Raw genomic sequence first — 19,630 nt, 5'->3', positions numbered from 1 at the left:
AGTCTGTGCGTCTGTATGAGCAACAAGAACTCAAAGACTATTAAAGCTAGAGCAACCAAATTCGGTGTATAGGTTCTTCTCTTTCTGAAGCGTTCTTTTGTATGTTTTTTCTAGTCAAAGTGTATATAATAGTTTGTGCTGCGACACATTTTAATGCGCTTTTAGTTGCGCATGGATTTTGGTTACTCACCCTTTTCGGGATTGCTCCAGGGCCTATTGGCGTACTCGTCCAGCAGCAGCGTGCCGCGTTCAATGCTCACGCTGCGCTGATTCACATGCATGCGCGTCTCCTGCTCGCCCCGCACTATGGCCACCTGAATGCTCTTGAGCGTGCCCATGAGCGTTTCGTCCAGCAGCGTTAGATTCACTATCTCATCGCCATAGTTGTAGAGAAAGACAATTTCTCTGCTCGGACTGATGTACAAATGCACGAAATTGTTGTAATGATCGTTGGCATAGAGTATCAGCGAGTTGGTGTCGTAGGTGCGCAGATTGATCAGAATATTCTGACTGAGAATGCCTTTGAGCATTTCACGTTCGCCCTCGATGCCGGGCAATAAAATGGCGGGCGTGGTGCTTACGCTAAAATAGTTGCGCATTAAGAAGGATTCGCGATTGATAAAGGTCAATGCCTTTTCGTTGATGTCTGCAAACAAATGTAAAATGAGTTGCAAACACTTTGTGCTGCTTTTGTCGCTGATTCGCTTACTTGTCTCGCAAAATTCGCCAATATGCGCCCAGGGATTATTGCACACACACTTGAAGCTGCTCCAGAGCTCTTTGCACTGCGCGCCATTGCGACAAGGCGACGGCACACAGGACGGCTTGCAGTCTTTAATAATCTCCGACAGATGCACCGACATATAGCTATAGATATCGAGTATTTCGCCATTGACCACCAGCCCCCTAAAGCAGCCAATAAGGCCCGCCTTAACCGACAGCTTCTTCAACAAATCGCTGCAAATAAAAAGCAAGAAAAAAAAAATGCAAAATTCAGTTGGGATTATGTCATAACTATTCAATAACTTTGAAAGCAGACAAACATAAATTATTATATGCTTAAGCTGCAAACTCCCAACTCCGACTCCAACTCCGACGCTGACTTTATGCAAATAAATTTATGCGACTTTTGTTACTTTCAGCTCAATGCTGACGCGACTGCAATGCCTTTGGGTATCAAGAATTGCTTTGAGCGCTGGGCGCTAAAGTAAAAGTTACCCCTGCTGTCACTTTTTTTTTTGCTCTTCTTATTGCAATTTGTTTGTAAACCTTTGCTGAACTGCGTTTTATACACTTGAAGCTAATACAAAGTTGCTGCAGTTCAATGGAGCTTCAGTTGCTTTAGTTTAAATTTTTATAAGAATTTTTTATAAATTTTATAAACATGCACATGCATTTTTATTATTAAGTAATATTCCAAATTTATATGTCAAACTTTCTTAGTGTATTTTGAATTCACTTTTAGTCTTTAGTTTAGTTTGCTTGGCAACTAACTTTGCCCCTCCAATTTGCAAGTTTCCCTACACTTTCAACTTTATTTTTTTGCTGCTGCACAAACCCTTCAGCTACAGCTTTCGCTTTAGCTGTAGCTGTAGCTTTTGCTGCTGCTGTAGCAGCGCCCAACAATGAATTGGCCAATAAAATCTCAAGTGTAAGCTTTTGAAAATTAAAGTGGCGGAAATGTCTTGTTTATACGCGCGTGCTGAGCGTCAACTTTAGCGCCAAAAGCAAAGTTGCTCGAATGTCTTTTTAAATTATGTAAATTTCATTACAAGTCGCTGCCGCTCCTCCTGCCACGCCCACTGCTCTGCAGTGCTCTAAGCAAAATTAAAATTCTTGTTACAAATAAAAAGAATTGCACAACTTTTGTGTTGTGCTTGTGTCGTTTAAACGCTTTTACTTTTCAATTTTTTTCCTTTTACTGTTTTTATTTTCTGTGCAATTGTCGTAATTGTTTGCTAAGTTGTGTAATTGTTGCTTAAGCGCTAAACTTATTGAGGACAAATAAACAGCAACTAACGCTAGTTGTTATGTGGCAAAGGGGCGTGGGCGTGGGCGTGGCTTTTTGGTTGTTTGTGTTGCATAAAACAAAATTTCATTTACGTTGACGTACAACGTCAACGACAGGCAAAGCAACTGCACGTTGCGCATACGCCGCGTGTAACGTGTAAAATGAAATTTAGCGCTTTGCCTTGCAAATGATGTGCCACGTCGTCTGGCCTGACACTTGGCTAAAAGGATTTGCACGCTGACTGCCCGAAATGCAAAAAAAAAAAAAATGCAACACACACACACACACGCACACATGCACATCAAATTAACAGCAATGAAATGAAAGAAGTTTGACAGCCTACAGCGCTATGCGTTGCAAGTGGGTGGGTGGGTGGTTGGGTGGCTGGCGCTGTATATTGGCCTTAGCCTCGACTGCAGTGTTGCGCAGACGAAAATCCTATTAACGTTGCAAACGCGCAAAGTGCGAAGCAATTAAGAATTTATTTAACACCGTCACAAGCAATTAAGCACTTTTCATTCATTCATTGCAATTCACTCGCATTCGCATTCCCCAAGCGAGCCAACGAGCGCGACCGCCACTGCTGCCACATGTTGTCCTGTTGCCTGCAGCGTCGTTGCAAATAATTCACATATTTGGCACGCCTTTTTATCCATGTGTGTGTGTGTGTGTGTAATCGATGACCGTGCAAATGATCAACAGGACATTAGACTATAGCCAGGCGCAACGCCTCAGCAGCTGCCTGCAGCTGTGTTGTGGCCAACAACAAAAACCTCAAATTACAACAAACATTAGCGGCTTTTGTTTTGGCGCAATTTGTTGCATTTAAGTATTTAGACAATTAGTGGGCCAATTGTAAATTGAACATTGTGTGAAGGACTTAAATTGAGATTCAGTACTAATTAAATTAAATTAAAGCAAATTAGACGCAGCGTTTTTCTTGCTACCAAATTGTAAAATGAACTTTGTGTGTATAAAGACTTTAATTGACATTCAGCTTTATATTATATTATAATGTTATTGTTGGCTAGTTAAAGCAAATTTCTTGCTTCTTTATACATTCACTTTTAATCTTCTGCTAACACGATCAGCTGGCTCGCCACCTATGATTTATTATTAGCCATTAATTTAGTTTAAATTTACACTTTAATCTATTTTAAAGCTGCTGCTGCACATCATAAGTATCTGTATATGCATAACCATTATGGCATGCCGCAATCTGACTCGCGGGATTAATTGAAAGCCCATCAATTGCTGTGGCTTGTAGACAAGAGCTTTAAATAGTAGTCGGCGCCCCTCCCGTTGAGGCTTAAGGCACAGTCTCTGGCGTCTCATGGCGTCTCGTGCGTCAATATGTTGATTAACTCATTTATTTATGAGCTGGCACTGATTCCGCTTAATGGCTTACAACCTTGTTGGCCTTGTTCTTCCTCTTCTTCTTGTTGTTGTTGCTGGCTGCAAGCTGACAGTGCAACAGCAGCAAGTGCAGCGCCATATTTTTGCCTCACGCGTTTCCTTTGCTTGTAATTTTTACACATTTTAAAATATTTTCTCTTTTTTGTATAAATAAATTGAACTCATTAATTGGCCGCCGACGTTCAAGCAGCTGCAGCGGCGGCGGCGGCAACAGCCATGGCCAATATGGCGCATGCTTTGCGTTTTTTATTTTTTATTATATAAAGCACAGCACTTTACCGTTAATTACTCTGCGTGTTTACCGCTCATCGAAATTTTATGAATGGTTTGGCCATTCAAGGAGGCTTACGCGCTCTGGGTTTGAGGTTAAGTGCAAATGTGTACACATTCTGCTTATCATTTTTGGAGAGTGTACAATACACTCGCAGGCACTTGAATAGGGACAAGCAGTTAACAACAATTCAACAAGCAACTTTGTAGTTGCTATTAATGGAGCCTCAATCAATTGTACTTAATTATTTATTAATGATATATAAAACAAGATAAAGTTAATGCCCACATGCAAGTCTTGCTTACTTAATTATTTAATTATTTAATCTTTTTTGTAGCTAAAATTTGAAATTTAAGCTTTATCTTACTGAAATGCCTTGCGGTGTGTGTGTTTTTTTTTTCAATTTGATTTTGCGCATTTTTAATAATTAAGCAAGTGCCGCAACACACACATACATACACACACACACACACACTTAAAAATGCTTACGGTTTGTTAAGTGCGCTTTGCACAAGCAACAAAAAGGTTAGTCCTCTTCTCACCCTTTGCCACCATCAGTATGCAAAGCTGTGGGCATATCTATGGCGTTGCACATTTCTTCTTGTCTTGTTGGTGTGAGAAAAAAGTTTATAAATTATGCCAATCAAGCATAAGCGCGTTATAAGTGCGCCAAACTGCCAAAGGGGCAACTGGCACGCTAAGATTTGTTCTCGCGTTGCGTGCGTGTGTGTGTGTGTGGGGTGGGGTTGGGGTGAGAGGTGGCAGTTGCCATGGCTTGATTATTGATAATGACTTTGAAATGAATTTCCAGCATGAACTTAATTTAATTATGGCAATTCTTTTGATACACAGCACAGAGCGCTTTACATTGATGTGCGGGCGCAAAGAAAAATGTAAATGAAAATAAATTGTACATTTTTGAAATATTTGAGTTGCGTGTGCCAAAATCAAATCATTAATTGTGCCAGTTTGTTTGGCACTCGAGTTTGATTATATGTTAGTAGACTAATCATTGCTTTAAGCTGGTCAAGTGCATTGCACTGCAATTTGCTCTAATGACGAGCACAGAAATTACCCTTAGGAGTATTTGCGCTCGCTGCTCTCTCAATAGCATTAGTATTTGCCCTTGGGTAACACTTTGCTTGCACATTTCGATGTCTTTGTTGTTGTCTAACTGTCTGTCCGTCTGTCTGTCTGTCTGTCTGTCTGCCTGATGTGGCAGTTAGTCGCGCGTTTATAATTAAAACGTAATTGCCGCAATAAATTGCAGCTAACCGCAATGGCCAATGGCCAATGGTCAGTCGCATAGCATGGGCTTAACGCCAGCGTTTTTAACAGTTGGCTATTATTACAGTTGCTGCTGCTGCTGCGTTGCAAGCAGCAATAAAAACGTTTGCTACGAATTTCTATGCTGCCTGCCACAGCACTATATCATTTTCAATACTCACAATGTGGCGCCACCAATATACATGCTGCCCTCGAATGGTCCAAACTCCTCCTCGGGCAGCAAATCGAGCATCTGGTAATCGGTGTTTATCATGAAGCGCACATGATATTGGTTATAGTCTATCCATATTTTATGCCATTCACCGCCATTCAATCTGCAAACAATTAAAGTATGTTACACAGCAAGAAAAGCATTAGATTAAATATAAATCGTTTATAAGCAATATAAAATTAAATGATTAAATGTTAAAACTCAATGCTCTAAGCGCTACGTCATTTCATTATTTGTTTAATGTGGACTATAGATAGTCAGGAAGACAAGAAAAAGACGACACATTTAAAATTAAGTATACGTAAATATTTTAAATTAAGTATTAAAGATAAAAAAAGTTACTATGGCAGCTCAGTAAAAAGGAAAAAAGCGAATTAATTGCAAATTTTGCCAAATATTAAATTAGTATACGTCAATTTTAAAATAAGTTTATAAAAGAACACCAAGTTATTAGGGCAAAGCATTGCTCAGATTCATTATTTATAACTAATAGAATTAAATACTAAATATATGGTAAATTTGCAAATGATTAAAATTAAGTTACGTAAAATTTTTAAATTAGTGTATTAAAAAAGATTAAAAAAAATTTAGTATATTGCAGGCTCAAGTAGAAAAAATTAGCAAAATTATATGCAAAAATTTTTGCAAATGATTAAATTAAGTCATACGTCATATTTTAATTACGTATTTAAAAAATCCAAACCAAAAAGTTATATATGGCAAGCATTGCTCAGATTCAATTATTTATAACTAAATAGAATTAAATTACTAAATAATTTGGCAAAAATTTGACAAATGATTAAAATTAAGTATACGTAAATATTTTAAATATGTTTATTTATTTATTTTAGGCTGCTGTCTGTTCGGATGCGTTAATTTAGAAGAATGTGGGGTAAGTTTATTATGCATACTTGTACGTTTTTCTCAGTGTACTCGTAGTTAGCATGCAAAAACTGCGCTAATTGTTCGTATTGAATTATAAGCGAACTTACCTGCGGTGAGAGTTAATTACCAGCTCCCGCGTAGTGCCCGTGCTCAGTGTAAAATTAAATGTTAGCTGATAGTCGCCAGTTAGTGCGACCATAAATGAAGGATAATGCGCACGTATCGGTGGCTGGAATAGTAATATGGCCTTCTCGCCCGTGGTGCGAAAAGAGAAGGCAATATCGCCCTTGCGCCAGCCAGGCACCTCGATATACGACTGCGATGTGGTGAACGTAACCACATACTTTTGTGTATCTGTATGGGTGTGCGTTAGTTTTCTATCTTTAACTCTCTTTTGCACTCACTTGTCTCGACGCATTCCAGCGGCCCTAGGGTGATGCGTCCTTGCGCCTCATCGTCCAGATCCTTTTGCTGCAAAAAGTACATGTTTGTGATGCCCAAGCTGTGCGGTTCCTGGTAGTAACCTTCGTCCGAATTCCATTTGTTCTCCTTAACATCGCAGTTGCATGATTGATTTGGGTCCACGCACGTTTTGTTCACCGAACAGGGACAAGCGCCTCTGTCAGTGTAGAAAATGTAAAAAATATAAAGCTAAATGAAATACAATTGGAATGAATTAATATTATGCACTGAATTTCAAACCCCCAAGCGCTGCATTAATTGTTAAAGTTCAAGTGAAAATTGCTTCAAAGTGCGCGCTATATTAGTAAACCTAACAAAATCTAGCAGCTTCATATCGTTTTTTTGTGCATTTCCAGCAGTTTATTTCGCATCCGTACGTGTGTGTGTGTGTGTGTGCGGTTTTGCTATGCATGTGCCACATCCGTTTCCGTTTCGGCCAAAGCCAAATGCTGAAGCCAACGCTCGACCATTGGCTAACCCCAGACAGCAGAGAAAAAAAGCAGCACCACCAACAGCTGCAACAAGCAAACAAACAAACAAACGATGCTGTCAAATTTTGAATGAGTAAAGACCAAAACTACGATCCAATGATGGATGGCTCAATGGGTTAGACGCCCACAAAACACACGTCGACCAGAGCCAAAAGCAAAACCAACAACAACAACAAACGAATATATTTTTTTTTATTTGCTTGTTTGTGCCTTGTGCCTTTTGCGGCGCTATATAAACACACACTCTCTTGCTCTCTCTCAAATTTCGTTTTGAAATTGTGCTAAAACGCAGTTTGATATGCTTCAACTGTAGCCAAGCAGAACGCCATTCATTCAAAGCAGAAGCTTTGGGAACAAAAACGCAGGCGAAAAGAAATGTGAGCTGAAGCGCAGACTGTTTAGGCTCCACTCGAATTGATTTAGTGAAAGCGGAAATTAGTGACGCAGTTCAAAAATAAAAACAAAGCAACTTCAAAAAATTGCTACCAGCAGCAGCGGCGGCGGCAGCATCAGCAGCTGTTGCCTACTTTGTTGCGCATGATGTATTGTCAGCCGCGGCGCGGCGCTTAGCAACAAACCCTTTTGGCTTTCAGCTGTCTGCGTTTTGCAAGAAATTAGGCGTAAGGACTAAATTTTCGTGCCATTCATTTTGAAAAAGGCAGCCGTAAGAAAAATGACGCAAAAGTTTAAAAATAAAAGCAAAGCAATGTGGCGCACACACACACAAACACTAACACTCATAAACCTTATTAGCGTTGAGCCGGAAACATATTTGCTCGACATAAATACAAGTCAGACCAACAAAAGTCCTGCATTTTTGCAATTTAGTATACTACTTTTTAAATGCAAACGTTTTCAATACGTTAACTACTATGAATGAAGCTACATGAATATTTAAACAAGTTTGCTTGACTATAAGTTGCTATAAACTGCTTACATGTGTTAGTTAACTAACGATAAAAGAGCAGTTCAGATATTAAACTAATTTTAATGCAGATACTTAGTGAAATTAGTAGTAATAAAGCAATATTATGCATAGTAGCAGTAGTTATCGATATTATCGATAGACCAATATTTAGCTATAAAGTCGTTCACTAGTAAAGTGTAGCTTCGCTTCGCATATTTGTAGCCTACGTATTATTTGCTGTTATAACGTTTTGCAGCATACGCTCTTTTGGGTTTTCAGCGCCATAAAATTTGATGCTCCAATGAATAGAAACAAATGCTGCCACACACATAACTTTTCTGCCCAAAAGCAAAATACAGGAAGTGGGCAACTTGTGCTTGCCTTGAAGTAGGCAACAGTTTTGCGCACACACACACACTTGTGTATGTATGAAAAATCAAATTTGAAGAGCTAAGCCAACAGCAGGCGGTCACTTGATGTCGGGTCCAGTCAAGCAGCAGGCCGATCAGCATGACAAATTATGCAACACACACACACACACACACACACAGGCACACATACATATATAGCAAGAGAGTGATGCAAGTGCAATGCCATAAAGGCAAGCAGACAGCTGACAATTGTAGACATAGCTAAAGAGTAACCCACTGCCCACACACACACACAAATCGATGTGATGCGGCAGTGTGGTGCGGCGGGCAATGTGGGTAAATATGTCAGTTAGCATTCAGTGTAGGCCATGTTGAAGCAATTAATTTAAGTTTCGTTTACAATTGAAAGACCCACGGCAACTGAAGTTTGAAATGAAGGATTTATGTTGTTGGCTTAACGCAACTACGCCAACGTGCGTGCTGCTGGTGCCAGCAACCAGCCCACTGAAGCGTAATATGCCACTAGGGCACTAAACAAACTTACACACACACACATACACAGACACAGTGTCAGACCAACAAGTTAAGCAAATAGACTGCAACTTTATTTGTGTGGCAGGTAACAGTGGCAAGAGTTGAACTAAAAGTTCAAAAATTGAAACTTTGACTGTAAGTTTTATATTTTAGCCACTGTATGTTTTATTTTGCACCACTGTGCTGTACACACACATAAATCATAAACGTCTGTGTCAAATGCTTATCCAAACACTTACCTCTTCACATTGCCCAAAAAGTCCACAGTCTGATTCTTGTCCGAGGAGGTAAACCAGGTGAGAACGAGCCGGAAAGGCTCACTTCGCGTCGGATAAAGCTGAGCGCGAGTTTGCCATAATCGTATAGTATGTAGAATGTATAGTTGTGTGGAGAGTGACACCGCTACAATGCGAGTGTGATTAAGAGCGAGAGAGCATATAGATAACCTTCTGTGCCGTGTTCATATGCCGCTCTGAGCCACGGAGGAGGACATTCTCTTGTAAAGGCTATTGTTTTTGAAAGACTTGCATTCTCGAGTGCTACGCGACCCCCGAATGAGCCAACGCAATCACAACATAGTGTCCTGGCCATTAGGGTGAACTTATGGTATATACTAATAGGCCCTTCGAATTGGTCTATTATAATACGATGAGGTGTGAGCGAGTGTGAGACTGCTTTATGCGATCTACATAACATCAACTCTGATTGCATCTAGTGAATTAATCTTGTCTAACTCGATATCATTGGGGCTCGTAGGAGTCGGAGCAATAATACTCTCACCATTTGCTCTAATACGAATTGTTCACACACATCACAGCGCGTCGAAAACATCCTGAGATTTATGGTTTAAGAATAGAGCTCCCAGTGCAGCCCCTCAACTGGCTACCCTCTCTCACTGCAGTGTAATGTCGTCACACCCAGAGTAAATAATAGTTCTCACGTTTACAATATATAAGTAAGTTTCGCAATTCTAAGTGCCAAGAGATGCTTTGTGCACAGTGTGTATGATCTTGCCCTCTCCACTCAGACCTAGAGATGTGACGCGGCCATCACGATCCTCCTGCGCATACTCTCGTAAAACACTTGTGACCGCAATGACTACTGCGATAGTGTATCTCGGTACGCTTCTCGATTCTCACGAAATTTATATATTCTCGAATTGTTGCCCATAGCGCCACACTTCCGTACTCCGACCTACCACGAGCTCCTCTTTCTACACACAAATGTGCGACCTGAAGCGGCGTTTGTATCGTCCAAATCTAGATATAGTCTGTGCTCACTTTCTCACAACTTTGTAACATCGTTATATCAGCTGCGCGGCCGGAGTAGAACTAACGTCATTAGTGGTGCAATGGCGTCCTGTGTGAAAATAATTTAGGTCTCGACTCTGTGCCATATGGTTAGTATAGTGCTGTGTGCAGTCCTCAATGAGATTTAACCTGTTCACAAGCTCAACACAATTATAGGTCCTATCGCGTGTGCCTCGATGTGGGATTCCACGAAGTGACCAAGTCGCTCTCTCAGAGCAACTTGCTTTAATAAGTCCGAGCCTCGCCCCACATATATTGAGCAAGAATGTAGGCTCGCGGGTCCCGCGAATCTTGTTATTTGTTCAATCGCTGCGCCGCCGAATGGCATTGTTAGGTGTCCGAACATTTTGCTCTAAGTTTCCTAGCCTAGCTGCACGTCTCGACAAGTGTATCGCCTAGACGTGTACTTACGAGCTATGCTCTTGAGCCATGAAGCTTGTGCCCTTGATTTGTAGCCTGCGTATTCTTCATTTCGTTAGAAATAACGTCGTTCTTTAGAGCACAGATGCGATACGTCTACAGTGAAGACTCACGATAATGAGTTGTCCATCTCTCAGGGCTTTTTCTGCGAGAGTCTCAGAAATTCTCCGCTTAAGCACTATTCATTGCTGTGTGACGGCTCTACTGGCTCACACGCTCAGATGCAACTCTAATGTACTCGGACATGGTATGGTTTTGTGAAGTCTCGTGTCGCTAGCTGTCTATTTTTGAATATGCAAGCGTGGCTTAGTTGGCATACACAAATATTTATATAAGAGCGTGACGACACAGTTGAAGCGAAAGACTTGGAAATAGATTAAAGAAAAAAATACAGAGTCGTAGCCAACCTGAGTTAGTAGCTTCTTAGCAGTATGTGCAAGCTGAGTGCGATGTCGTGAGTGAGTGTGTGCGTGTTGTCTGCAAATTAAATATCTCAAAACTCTCGCTACTAACCTCAGCCCTATATCTAAGAGACAGATCTCCAGCTCACGATGGCTGAGCTTAGTAACATGTCACACATCTAACGAGCATCACCAAAAAATTCGCAATGATGCCAGGTTAGAGAGAGTAAAGCTCAAAAAGTTCAAGACTACCACGAGCCAGACGCCTGTTACTCTCCTTTCTATCTGATCTAAAGTTCTCTATCAAAAGAGCCACTTTGTTTGTTCGAGATAAGATTGAGCTAGGCTCTCTACATAGCTAATCTTTATGACTGATATACGCATACTACGAAGCACTCTTAGGAGATGCTTGTTACTCACAAATAACTGACAAAAATAACACAAACACTAACTAACTACAAAAGTTCGTAGCTATAGTCAGCAAATAAGGAAGAGTTTATTACTTTTTACAATATTGAAAATTGTAGCTAAGTAATATCTCACAAATTTGAGGAAAAGTGATTTTATGTGTGAATATGTATATGCTCAACTAACTAGAATTATTTTTAGTGGTCTTTCATGGCGTGATATGAGAACGCTTTTCATTTCGTGAGTCCTCTCATATACATCAGAATTGACTTTTGTCGTGCATAGCTCAACGACATCAGATTCTCAGTGAGTTATCAAGATTCGAAGTGCTTATCTATGGATCTTGAGTTGAATCTTCAATTGCACCACTGACTTAGTAGTCGACGCAGCCTGATTTTTGATTGAGTCGTTTATAAAGAAACATCTAGTTACAGATTTAGCTGTCTGCGAAGTGTTACTAACGCGTTGACTTTAGACTCATCACTAGTTACTCATGTTGTTGTCTTCGCGTTTTGGCAGTTCTCATGTCACACTCTCATAAGTTCCGTAAAAGACCATACCGTCCCATAGATTCTTATATGTCATGTCATATTTCCTCGCACTCAATATTGATAGGAACTTTGCGAGACAGTGTGCGTTGTTACTATTGATGACACTAATAAATATTATGTACTATGATCACGCTAGCTAGGCACCCAACCACACAGAAATCGTATCATTATTGCGCAGAATTGTCTTGTTATGTTGCGTGCTCAGTCCTTGTGTGGCTTGCTCTCGAATTTTAAGCTCTCGGCCGTTTCGTTTTGTAGCTTTACTGTTGAGCTTTATCGTCCACTTTAGAATTCTCGCTAGTGTTCTCTCTCTTCGAATCTTGTCTGAGATGAAATTTTAGCTAAAATATGCGAATGCTCGTGGTCTCACTTTTGAGCTCTCTGCGCGCTTAGTATAGTTTTATATGCACCCACCATGCCAAAGCAAATTATAAAGCAACTAACATAAGTTTTGATATAAACAGCATCACCGCAAAATTGACTTCAAAGCAAAATGCGTAGAACGATTAGTCGCCACTTTTACACATCGATGCGTTTCAACTTTCAGTGAGTTCTGCATAGTACGACGTGTATAACAGTTATATTTTATGCGTTAGCGTGCTAATGCCCAGAGGTCAGGTTGGGTATATTTTGATAGGGCCAATTGCACCGTACAAGATCAAGTTAATAAATATACCATATATCATAGAAATGTACGTCCCACATTGATCTCTTGTAGAGCGAATCTAAACTCTCAAAGTAGGACTGCTTCAAGCGCGTGGTTCCATGTATAACAAAAATTGGGACGCAGAAATTCAGTATATTTTACGCAATTTTTTGATATACTGGACGATATGCTAAGAGGTAGGTGAAGTGTAGAGAGTTATATATTCGAAGAAAATGAATTTCGTTGGCATGAGTAGTCTAACACAGTAATGATAAATATTGAGTCGGGACGAGTTAGTGAGAGTCTGCTCTCTCGAAAAATTACGTGTAATAGAAACGTTGATGATACGTGTTTGAATATAGAAAAAATCTAATATTGCCTGTAAAATAGATGGTCTTTTAAGTCGAACACTACTAATATTATTATAATATTTTTTTTATTCGACACTAAGCTTTGTCCAAGCCGATCTTGTTCCTGTGTATATCAGTGAGTGATGTTGTCCAGTCTATAGTTCTTAAACATGTATAGCTTAGTTCTGATTGTACTTATATTATGAATATACTGTACATATGATATATTTTATATTAATTTATGTCTCTAGTCGTAGCGACTTACAACACACCAATTGTATATGGCATAGTACTATCTCGTGCCTTGCTGTGTGAAGTGTTTGCCAATATTGAGTATTAGCAATCAACTTTTACGTACGCAATTCAGTTTCGTCTCTAATTTGGCTCCGGGTCTAACATGACATTATCGCTTCATTAGAGCAGAGCTTTGCATAAGCATAGCAGTGTGCAAAATAGCTAAATATAAACGGCTTTATCAATCTCATAATAAGTCTCGTACGATTGTTCGGAATATCTTATCTAACAACTTTATCGCAGATGTGCTCGTCTTGCCACAGTTTGAATTGTTCTCGAAGACTATCCATGACACACAGACCGCCAGCACACAGCACACAGCACAGTGCACTGCACACGTTGTTGCTCCCTGATCTCTCTTACAATCTTTCTATATGCTGGGAGAATCTTTAGTCCGGTTGTCGCCTTGCTTTGCATGTCGTTGGCACGGAACTGTCAGGCCATTAAAAGCTTCAGCGCAACGTGCGCGTAACGCGAGAGCGAGGAACCAACTCAACGCTTAGTCTATTAGGTAGAAACTGATGTTCACATAATCAAACCAACGGTGTTAATCAAAACTAAAATACAACTCTGAACAACGTGACACACACACAACACACACACATACTCAGTCTGTCGTATGCGCTCTCTCGCTCTCACACTTTCGTAGCTTTTTGCGCCAAAATGCCAGTGAAATGCGAACAAGCGTCTGTGAAAAATTTATTCCCTGGCATACAATTTTTCTTGCTTTGAAAGAGTCTGCAGATGGTGTATGTTTTTTGCATTTTTTTGCTCAGCTCGTAGGCTAACAGCTAAGTCCTTTAAACGCTGTCAAGCCAAATATTCGTTCTCGGAGCAACATCTCTCAGCCGAATGGAGACACATCATTTGCGAATTCAAAGCAAGAAAGTCACAATTTAAAATGCAAATTAAATAATATGCCACACACACACGACACACACCACTGACACACACAATGCATGTTATATAGATATGCTGTTTTATGATTCCCTTAGTAAATTTTCCAAAAATAGTCAAAGTATCCAAATAAACGTTCGAGGCTTCGTCGCGCGTGAAGCTTTATTTTGCTCTGTGTTTTGTAGGACTATGAGATTATATATTGAGTCGCTAAGCTGACAATAATTAACAACTTAAACAATTATACATTTCACACTAAGTCTAAGTTTGTACTAACACAATAAACACATACATATAGTGACATTGCTCGTGTGGTGGTACTTGTGATGGCTCAACTCTAGTCGTTGTGCCAATTAATCATAGTGAGTGTCATCTGTGTTGTGTTCAACAGTATACCCAGTTTATGCTCCATACGTATACGCACGTAGGCACACAAACTCTTGCACATAGACGTTGATTGTCAACGTGAGTGACACCGTTTCTAACTCTTTCTAATTACACCACTTTATCTACATAATACACGTCGCGGCGTGTGGCGTGCAACTGAGCATGCGGTAGATGTTTTTGTTGGCTATTTCATAGATATTAATATTCTGCATATGTGTGATTGTTGGACAACTCATGACAACAGTATATGTACACATTTGTGTATCCACACAATTGTTGCTAGATATATCGCTCAGTTACGTCTGCACCAATGAATTAAATCGCTCCGTATCGTTCCAGCCATGTCTCGTCGTTGTTGCTCTGATCAGCATGTTGAGCCCGAATATACGTCAGAATATTGCATCTCAAGATGTTGGAATATTTCTCTATTATCGGTTCAGCAGCTGGGCATGGGCAATCGGGAAATATTGTCAGCCTCTGTGTAAGCAATTTATATACAGATAAATTTTTAACTGTTCTATAGCATTAGTCAAGAGGTATTTTTATGTGTTTTACAATTCAATTAAAGGAGCGCTGCAAGTTTCTGGAAATTACAATTCTCGTTTTAGGTAATGTCAGTCGCACATTAAATTTCGCTCGTTACTGCTAGCTTAGGCCCTGCCAAAGCTAGGCTCGAATCACAACGATTCAGATAGTTACGCAATGCATCTTTAAAGACAAACAAGGTTGTTTATATTCTTTGTTTCGTGGGCACACACTTATATCTGAGCATTACTTCAAGATAGGAGAGACAAGTAGTGATCACGAGGCTATGGCTTTTGGTTCAGAAGTTGACAGAGAGCATAAGAATAAATCTTCAAGAACCTATTGAGACTGTATGCTGATCTCTGCTATGCGAGTTACTGACTTTGAAGTTCTGACGTTACGTTCGTTCGTATTTTTAATGAAAGTCTGTTTCTATGTTCTCAACTTTAATTCAGAGGTTATAGAACTGTTCTTTGTGGCTATAGGGTGTGAAATTGTATAGACGCAGGATGCATTCAAGCTCTGATGCTTGTTAGAACTATCTATCAGGTTTGGGACAGTCTTCACGACGTACTTTAGATACTGTTTCTGATGTGCCAAGAACCGTCGTGTTGCGTAAGTGTTGCGCTCTGCTTAATGGCAGCGCAGCATGTAGGAGACGATATTGGCATGTTGTATTTATATCGTAAAGAGATATTGGCTCACTCATGCCATCTTAGTGCCAGACTCAGCCATGCACGCTCCTCAAAGTCTCCGTAACAACTCTGACACTCACACTCGCGAGCGTTAGGGCTGTCTCGCGATGCCAATCTCCATAAGCTATCAAAGCAGCTATCTCAATAGGCTCGTCTGAGGATGGACTGTGAGTCGCACAACACGCAACAAGAATGAGATGCGGTCTGGAGGTCACACACTCAATATACCTCGCCCTCACAGATGCCGAAATTTCCGGCTCTTGGGCGCTCCGTCCTAACTGACCTCTGTCAGGCAGCGCGCGCCACACGTGGTGTCGGAACGCTGCTGGACAGAACGAGATTTGCGGAGAATATTATTAAATCTCACTACAGTAGTATTTGGGCCTCGATATTAGGTGGGCCCACCAAACGGTCGATATGTAAAGGCTGGGCTCCGCACAAATCAGGTAAATGGTGATTGCGTTGCGGGTATGACATTCACTTGCAGTTGCTCCCGCGCAAAGGACGAGCAGTTCTAGGCTGTCAGAGCACACCTTTGCGCAATGAGGGATGTGGTCACTAAGAATGTGGATATGTGCATGTCAGAGACGATCATAGATTCGCCACACCGGCTTCCATCAGCACGCACGAGGACGTCAGCCATCAGTAGCGATGCACCATATGCGGAGTATGATGCGCTTGCTGAATCTCGAGGGCTGCGGCAGGGTAGGACGTTAATGGACCGCATGCATCATGTACGTTAGAGAGAATCATACCTCTGTGAGAGCTCGGCGTAGCGAAATTGTATGTCTTAATTCGATAATGAGATCCTGTCGCGCCCTGTTGCCTGGAAGAGCTGTTCCGGGCCGAGCGCGCCCACTTCAGCTTATTGACGGTAGATTTCCCGCGCCAGCTGCCGCACGGCTGCTAAGCATCAGCAGAGAGATCCGAATTGACAGCAAAATTGCACTCGGCTCTCCTGTTGGTCGCACGCGGGCGCCAGTCGTACAGAATGTTCATATTTGTGTGGCGGACTGTAAGGAACTGTTGATTCTTGTGACATGGTGGTCGCTGAGTCCTGATCGCACTTAAAGGACAATGGTTTGAGTGGGTTGCACCATATTAGCACAAACTGAGCCGCGCAGTTCAGATTCGATTTCTTGAAAGCACAAGTCGGATCATATCTACTTTGACAGCGCCAAAATCACCATTCTCGAACAGTAGCGAGTTGCATGACTTGAATTAGAGGTAACTAAACTAGCAGCTAAATAAATAAAATGACGTGCTTACCAGCGATCGTGCGCTGTGGTTCGTCTCAACGGCGAATTATAGCAGCCTCACGCCGCACCTGGACCAGCAAAAATATATATCTTAGTTTTTTCCACACGCAAGACTCATCTTTATGTCCGAACATTTGTTGTTGCCTCTGAACAACAATTTTAGACTATTGCTGTGGCATAGGTGGAAAGGCTTATGCACGCTACTCTTCCAGTCTCAGATAGCAATAATATTTCTGCACATAAACTGTTGTGGAGACTCATGGCCTGACAACAGCACGTTAAGTTAAATATTTCTACCGGGTTTAGTCAAGCTATCATAATAACAGATACATATTTGAAAATTAGAATATATACATTAAATTAACAAACTGCACAGTTATAATTGAAGTTCATAGATTACTCTCAAAGTTATGCTAAGTGTCTCTTGTGGTATTATAATTTTAATATAACTCTAGTTCATTAGACTCTTTAGCAGTTTGTTAAAGTATAAAAAAAAGAACTAGCCGTTGGGCAAAATTTTTTTTAGCAGGACGTTTGTGGAACGACCATAACATGTGTGCTATATTCGACGACAAATTAGAGTGAATTTTTGTTTGTCTGTGCGGCTGCTTTCTCTCTCTCTCTTTTGTCACATCTATATGTGGCTCAACAGCAAAAAAATGTTGCGAATTGAAAAGTGAGTGCTGTGGGGGCACCCACAAAAATAAGATTATATGTTTGCTGCAAATTGAGCCAGCCATGCATGTTTATGCGGTCACACACACACTGCAAGTGTTGCAGCTGCTTTTTTTTTTTTTTTTTGTGCGCTTATCTGACATGCAACACACTGTTGGCTGTTCGCTTTAGAGCAAACCGCATTCAACGACTGCAATGCGTTTCTTAAGGTGCCCACAATTTGTGCCATAGTCCCGACAGACCTCCAACAGTCGCACGCCACGCACCACACGCCCAAAGTTGACACGTCGCCGCGCCGTCAACGGCAACGTTTTGAAGCTAATGCTGTAGCTTAGCACGCCCTGTGGGAAATGCTGGCGATGGCGCCACGCATACGAGAGCACGCCCTTTAGACGCGACGCATTCAGCGGCGAGGGCGCATTCTGATGATGCTGCTCCAGGGCATTCAAGTCGTGCGGCGTCAGCTCACCCTGCATCCACAGATCCGGAAAGATGTGCGTGAATCTGTGCGCCTGCACCTCATTGCTGCTGGCGAGGCGCACAAACTCGAGCACAACTTCCGGACTCACCTCCGTAAAGAGTTGTATGCAAATGCGTCCCAGCGGCCGCTCGTTGCCCAGCGCCAGATCAAAGTAGATGATCGGGCGCAGCAGCTTCTTGGCCCGCGGCTGCCTGGAGCGCGGCATATAGCTGCGATATTTCCGCAACGTATCCGCCGTGGCCTCCAACATTAGGCCCGCCGGCGAGGGCACCCAGGGATTGCGCGAATCCACTTTCGACTTGACGCGCATTAGGCGGCAGCCCAAGAAATTGTTGCGTCGCTGCAGCTCCTCGGCGTCGGCCTTAAGCTTGTGATGATTGGGCGCCGGTGCCTTAAAGCTGCGATTGAAACTGTCGACAGCGCCATGCATGCGATAAATGAAGTTCATGCGTTTCAATAGCCAAATATTCTTACGATAAATTTCCTGCTTATGCTCCAGCACGCTGGACAAGCTTCTAACATTCAGCATCGACTTTTTGGCCGCACAGCTCCAGCGAGTCTGCAGCTCAGACTGCACGCGCTTCAGCTTCGATGCGTTCAGCTGATCACGACGCAGCTCCATCAAACTCTCGTAGACGCAAACGCGTTTGCTATGCTGCGCCTCACGGCTGCGTCCATGCACCGCCTGCACCAAGCGCTGGAACTCCTTGTAGCTGGGCATACGCTGAGCGGGCAGTAGTTTCTTTGCCTGATTGCCACGCAGCAGCTTGCTGGCCAATATATGCGACTGCTTGTGTATCGAGAGCTCTTTGAGTGCGCGCAGCGTGAACTCGGAGAAATTTAATGTGCGATATTCCATTGCCTACGAGAATTTGTAATTTCCAGAACTTGCAGCGCTCCTTTAATTGAATTGTAACAACAATATGAATTTACTTTATTAAGTAAATGTGGAGATTTCACGACAGGCCAACTCCGATCTGGACATACTGACAGCGACTGCGACTGCGACAGCGACAGAAACATCTGCTGCAGACACACTTGGGGTAACTGACGTTATGAATTACAGTGTGTGCGCAGTTTTATTTTCTGCTGCCACACACACACACACACACACACACACACACACGCAGTGTTGTATGTAATTGTTGTTTTAATAGTCAAATTAAAGTTAACTCTGTTGACATACGTCATGTGCCAAGAGCTGTGTGTGCTTACGTAGCGTATACGTAATGAGAGCATAACTGGGTATGCTGTTGATCAGCAGTTAACTAAATGGCAAACGTTAAATCGAGTTCGGGCTAGAAAAGTAAGCCAAGGCCTTTCTAAATTTAATTTATTTATAAAATAACGTGTGAATAACTAATGATAGTTAGTCTAGTTAGTCTGTCAGTCTAAAATGCAAGCCACACTGCTGTAAATTTCACTCAGCGCGCGACTGCGATGAATGTCAACTGTCTGACGTCTGAACTGACGATGAGTTGGCTT

General features: G+C 41.6%; 2 protein-coding genes across 2 annotated transcripts in view; both read right to left on the bottom strand.

The window, feature by feature from the left end:
- LOC108600233 (CG13716) overlaps positions 1–9,677 on the bottom strand; it is a 30,237-nt gene extending 20,560 nt beyond the window's left edge. Inside the window, exons 1-7 of the mRNA XM_033293463.1 lie at positions 9,627–9,677; positions 9,086–9,183; positions 6,486–6,700; positions 6,189–6,435; positions 5,147–5,299; positions 710–957; positions 191–646 (exon numbers count right to left, since the gene is read on the bottom strand). Coding sequence (XP_033149354.1) covers positions 191–646; positions 710–957; positions 5,147–5,299; positions 6,189–6,435; positions 6,486–6,700; positions 9,086–9,183; positions 9,627–9,677 — 1,468 coding nt within the window. The remainder of the gene's footprint in view (positions 1–190; positions 647–709; positions 958–5,146; positions 5,300–6,188; positions 6,436–6,485; positions 6,701–9,085; positions 9,184–9,626) is intronic.
- An 8,096-nt stretch (positions 9,678–17,773) lies between these two features.
- LOC108600088 lies at positions 17,774–19,277 on the bottom strand. Its single transcript, XM_017987447.2, has one exon. It carries the CDS (start codon positions 19,002–19,004, stop codon positions 17,832–17,834), a length of 1,173 nt encoding a protein of 390 aa, XP_017842936.1. The 5' UTR covers positions 19,005–19,277; the 3' UTR covers positions 17,774–17,831.
- Between the last annotated feature and the right edge of the window lie 353 nt (positions 19,278–19,630).

Source organism: Drosophila busckii, chromosome 3L (assembly GCF_011750605.1).
Source record: "Drosophila busckii strain San Diego stock center, stock number 13000-0081.31 chromosome 3L, ASM1175060v1, whole genome shotgun sequence".
Classification (NCBI taxonomy): domain Eukaryota; kingdom Metazoa; phylum Arthropoda; class Insecta; order Diptera; family Drosophilidae; genus Drosophila; species Drosophila busckii.
Note: the sequence above shows the minus strand (reverse complement) of the source record. Positions and strands in the feature narration are given on the sequence as shown.